This window comes from Myotis brandtii, unplaced genomic scaffold (genome assembly GCF_000412655.1).
Source record: "Myotis brandtii unplaced genomic scaffold, ASM41265v1 scaffold246, whole genome shotgun sequence".
NCBI classification, from domain to species: domain Eukaryota; kingdom Metazoa; phylum Chordata; class Mammalia; order Chiroptera; family Vespertilionidae; genus Myotis; species Myotis brandtii.
Window position 1 is genome coordinate 496,066 of NW_005359310.1, and position 4,814 is coordinate 500,879.

Consider the following 4,814-nt stretch of genomic DNA (forward strand, 5'->3'; position numbering starts at 1 on the left):
GCCCGTGGCCGCTCCATCGCCATTGCCCGCTGCTACTCCCTGAAGAACCGGCACCAGGACGCCATGCCGTACGACAGCAACCGCGTGGTGCTGCGCTCGGGCAAGGACGACTACATCAACGCCAGCCGCGTGGAGGGGCTCTCCCCGTACTGCCCGCCCCTGGTGGCCACCCAGGCCCCGCTGCCGGGCACAGCTGCCGACTTCTGGCTCATGGTGCACGAGCAGAAAGTGTCGGTCATTGTCATGCTGGTGTCTGAGGCGGAGATGGAGAAGGTGAGAGGGGGAGGTGGGTGGGTGCCCAGCCGGGATCCTGGAAAAGCACCCCTAACCGCCCTCTTTGCCCCTCAGCAAAAGGTGGCTCGCTACTTCCCCACCGAGAGAGGCCAGCCCATGGTGCACGGCGCCCTGAGCCTGGCGCTGAGCAGCGTCCGCACCACTGAGACCCACGTGGAACGGGTGCTGAGCCTGCAGTTCCGCGACCAGAGCCTCAAGCGCTCCCTCGTGCACCTCCACTTCCCCACCTGGCCCGAGCTGTGCGTCTGCCGCCTGGGTGGGGGGAGCATGGAGGGTGGCAAGGCCTCGGTCAGATGTGACTCTAGCCCCCCCACCCCGCAGAGGCCTGCCCGACAGCCCCAGCAACCTGCTGCGCTTCATCCAGGAGGTGCACACGCATTACCTGCACCAGCGGCCCCTGCACACGCCCATCGTCGTGCACTGCAGCTCCGGGGTGGGCCGCACGGGAGCCTTTGCGCTGCTCTACGCGGCTGTGCAGGAGGTGGAGGCGGGGAACAGGCTCCCTGAGCTGCCCCAGCTGGTGCGGCGCATGCGGCAGCAGAGGAAGCACATGCTGCAGGAGAAGGTGAGGCTCTGGGCGTGGACAGGCTCTGCCCTGAGGGATGCCCCACCCCCACCCCCACCCCCGCTGACCAGCCTGTGCCCCTGCAGCTGCACCTCCGGTTCTGCCATGAGGCGGTGGTGAGACACGTGGAGCAGGTCCTGCAGCGCCATGGCGTGCCCCCACCCTGCAGGCCCTTGGCTGGCACAGGCGTCAGCCAGAAGGTGAGGCAGGGATGCTTGCTGGGACAGGGACAGCGCAGCCTGTGTCCCGCCCTCACCCGCCTCTCTTTTCAGAACCACCTCCCTCAGGACTCCCAGGACCTGGTCCTCGGGGGGGACGTGCCCATCAGCTCCATTCAGGCCACCATCGCCAAGCTCAGCATCCGGCCGCCCGGGGGCCTGGATTCCCCCGTGGCCTGCCTTCCAGGCCCTGTGGAGCCCCCAGGCCTGCTGCCAGCCAGTCTCCCGCAGTCCACCCAGCTCCCCTCCTCCTCCCCACCGCCCCTCTCTTCACCCCTGCCCGAGACACCCCAGCCCGAGGAGGAACAGCCCGTTCCTGAGGTTCCCAGCCTGGGGCCCCCCTCCTCCTCCCTGGAGCTGCTGGCCTCCCTCACCCCGGAGGCCTTCTCCCTGGACAGCTCCTTGCGGGGAAAGCAGCGGATGAGCAAGCAGAACTTCCTGCACGCCCACAACGGGCAGGGGCTGCGGGCTGCCCCGCCTGCCGACGACCCCCTCAGCCTTCTGGATCCACTCTGGACGCTCAACAAGACCTGAGCAGGCTTTGCCCGCCTGGTCCTCACACTACATCGTCTCGCCCGCCGCCCACCTGCCCGCGCCCAGCAGGGCCTCCCGAGGTGGCCGGTCTCTTCCTCCTGTCCTCGCTGCCTTCAGCCCTTCTGGTCCAGCCCGCACCCCAATGGGGTGCAGACGTGTCGCAGGCCTTAGGCCTTAGGCAGGTCCTGCTACTGTGGGACCTGATGTTTTTCCAGCTCTTTGCTGCTGAAGTAATAAACCAACCTGTCTGTGGCCATGTCTGCCCATTGCTGCCTCCAAGAGGGAGCCTACCACCCGGCACCGTTCATGGCCTTGGGTGGGTGGGTGAGCTGGGGGCCACCCTCGTCTCGCACGCCTTGGAGGGGCTATGGAGGCCTCCCCCGCCTGATTGTCCCCGACACTCCTTGTAGGGCTCCTGCCTGGAGCCGCTGAGCTAAGGCTCTAACCCTGTGCTGGAGGGAGGCACGGGGAGAGGGACTTGTGGACGAAGCGCAACTGCTCACAAGGCCCCAGCGGGTGTGGTTTTGTACAAAGTTTAATGTTCCGTTACACCCCGACTTGGTCCAGGGCCTTGGCTCCACGGAGCCCTCAGCCCCCGCCCGCCCTCAGTCCAGCTTCTCCAGCACCGAGGGCACGTACACCAGGCTGAGCTCGCTGCCGAAGTTGCAGACGACGGCGGCGTTCTCCAGCACCAGGACCTGCCGGGCGGGCTGGGCCTCGCTGTGCTTCCCCAGGTAGACGGTCTGCAGCAGGTCCCCATAGTTGAGGTCCCAGAAGGAGACACAGCCCTGGCCCCCGGTCACCAGGAGGTTGTCTGAGATGACCCCCAGGCTGGCCCCACAGCCCAGGTCCTAGAGGCAAGGACAGGACAGGCTCAGTGTCTGGAGTCCCTCCCTGAACCCCGAGAGCCCGCGGGCCCCGCCTACCTGCTGGATGGAGTAGAGCTTGATGCCTGTGCTGCGGTCCCAGATGCAGATGAGGTCGTCCAGGCCGCTGCTGATGACACAGGAGGTGGTGCAGGTGAGGGAGGTGACGTCCCCACGGTGGGCGAACATGTGGCTGACCCGACTGCCGGTCAGCACGTCCCACAGGCAGATGGCCCCGTCCTGTCCTCCGCTGGCCAGCACCATGGTCTAGGGGAGCGAGCCGGGAGCTGGGTGTCCATCAGGGGGGCCCCAGGCCCCGGCGGTGGCCCACGCCGCTTCCCAGCACCCGCCCACGTCCTCACCTGGTCTATGTACACAGCTGTGATGGCCCCTGAGTGGCCCTGCAGTGTGAAGAGGCAGCACGAGTCCTCCAGACGGAACACCTGGGGGGATGGGCATCAGGTGCCGGCCTCAGTTTTTCCAAATTACACTTTGGCCAGGAAATCCCTCCCATAGCACATCGAGGGCACCTGCAGCCTCTCCCTGACCCCAAACCACCATGCCCTGCGCTACGTCACGCCAGTGCCTGAGACGGGCCTGCACTCACCCTCAGAGTGTGGTCTTGGCTCCCGGTCACGAGGCGCCCGGCAGCTGCCTTCAGAGCGGTGATGGGTTTCTGGTGTGCACAGGGCACAGTGTGGGTCAGGCGGCAGGCCACCCTGTCACTGCTGCTGTACACAGGGGCCACGGGAGAGCTGCCCTGCCCTGGAGAGAACAGGCCAGCGGAGGGTCAGCCCTTGCAGGTGGCCCCTCACCCACACCTCAGACGCAGCTCCTGCCCAGGCCAAGCCACTGACCTCGGAACTGCAGGGGGCTGAAGGCAGCATGGGTCTCCAAGGAGAAGAAGTCGAGGGAACCGTTGAGCCGGGCAGCCACAATCCTGAAAGGAAAGCACGCCAGGTGGCTCCCTGAGCCCCCGGCCTTGGGACCCAGCACCAGACTGGACAGGTCAGCTCCGCTGGGAGCCAGGAGGGAAGGACGGGCTGGGAAGAGATGCGGGAGAGGCCCAGATGGCAACTCCATGACCCGCCTCAGTGCTTCATCTGTGAAATGGGAGCAGCAGCACCACCTCACGGGCGGTCCCGAGAGCGTGCAAATCAGAGACCAGCACGCGGAGGGCCTGCACGGCCGGGAGCCACAGGAGTTGCACAGACGCAAGCACCACCCCCTCCATTTATCTTCCCACAAAGAAACCGGGATTTTCTTCAGAATCCCAGGCACATGTGGACCGGCACAGGCGGGGACCTGTGCCCAGTGGCCCCAAAGCCTGACAGTGAGCAGGGGTCCAAGCTGACGCCCACAGCAAACGGCACCGCATGTTTCCAGCCTCTGCCTGTGGATGGGAGGGCCAGGAGCGGTGGAGGCAGTGGGCACATGTGGGCTTTCCCTAACGCAAAGGAACCAGCAGGGAAGACCTCCAGGGCTGGAGGGCAGGACGTGGGCCAGGGCCTGTGCCACAAACCGGGGGGGTGGCAGGAATGGCGGCGGCGGCGGCAGAAATCAGAGCTGAAGGCAAGTGGCTCCTGTCCTGCTCCAGCTCAGGCGCTGGGGGGGTGGCAGGAATGGCGGCGGCGGTGGCGGCAGAAATCAGAGCTGAAGGCAAGTGGCTCCTGTCCTGCTCCAGCTCAGGCGTGGATGGTGCCACATGGTCAGGCCCTGGAAGGCAGAGCCGGCCTGGGGCAGGCAGGGGCAGCAGCAGGAGGCACTGCCAGGGCTGAGAGCCACCCCTAGAGAGTGTGCAGAGGGGACGGCTACGCCACGACTGCTGGGAGGGAGAGGAACGGGCCAGCAGCAACGGGAAAGAAAGGTTTAAACAGGCTCTTCTGAAAGCGCATTTTTCTGGAACTAAAAATGCTGCCAAGAAACTCAGGAAGTCGGCATCGAGGCCAGAGAGCTTGGACCTCAGGAGGCAAAGAAGGAAAACGGTCCTCACCGCCTGTGGCTACAGCTCGGGTGGCGACAGGGGCCCGACTCTAAGAGCTTCCCCGTTAACCAACCGCCCTCCTGAGAGGTGACCACCTGCTGCCCGGGGGGACTGCAGGGACACGCAGTGAGCAGAGTGAGGGCGTCCTCCGTGCGGTCTGGCCAGCAAGGCCGGGAGGTGGGCCGAGGCGGGTGCCTGCGCTCACCTTCTGTCCAGGAAGACGAGGGCGGTGATTCCCGAGGAGACCTGCTCACAGCTGCAGCGCAGGGAGCCCTCGACGGCGTCCCACACCTGCAGGCCCAGGGCATGAGCAGCTGCGGCTGGAGAGGCCCACAGCCCAGCCCGCCTCCAGC

The 4,814-nt window shown here is 66.1% G+C and overlaps 2 protein-coding genes across 2 annotated transcripts in view; one reads left to right on the forward strand and one right to left on the reverse strand.

Annotated features, from left to right (window-relative positions):
* PTPN23 (protein tyrosine phosphatase, non-receptor type 23) overlaps window positions 1-1,867 on the forward strand; it is a 14,629-nt gene extending 12,762 nt beyond the window's left edge. The window contains exons 21-25 of the mRNA XM_014540502.1: window positions 5-273; window positions 349-533; window positions 616-859; window positions 946-1,059; window positions 1,132-1,867. Of these exons, the coding sequence (XP_014395988.1) occupies window positions 5-273; window positions 349-533; window positions 616-859; window positions 946-1,059; window positions 1,132-1,611 (1,292 nt within the window). The 3' untranslated portion in view covers window positions 1,612-1,867. The remainder of the gene's footprint in view (window positions 1-4; window positions 274-348; window positions 534-615; window positions 860-945; window positions 1,060-1,131) is intronic.
* Window positions 1,868-2,105: 238 nt separating this feature from the next.
* The window catches only part of SCAP (SREBF chaperone), a 39,538-nt gene continuing 36,829 nt past the window's right edge, over window positions 2,106-4,814 (reverse strand). The window contains exons 14-19 of the mRNA XM_014540503.1: window positions 4,667-4,807; window positions 3,335-3,417; window positions 3,085-3,242; window positions 2,840-2,920; window positions 2,538-2,744; window positions 2,106-2,462 (exon numbers count right to left, since the gene is read on the reverse strand). Coding sequence (XP_014395989.1) covers window positions 2,217-2,462; window positions 2,538-2,744; window positions 2,840-2,920; window positions 3,085-3,242; window positions 3,335-3,417; window positions 4,667-4,807 — 916 coding nt within the window. The 3' untranslated portion in view covers window positions 2,106-2,216. The remainder of the gene's footprint in view (window positions 2,463-2,537; window positions 2,745-2,839; window positions 2,921-3,084; window positions 3,243-3,334; window positions 3,418-4,666; window positions 4,808-4,814) is intronic.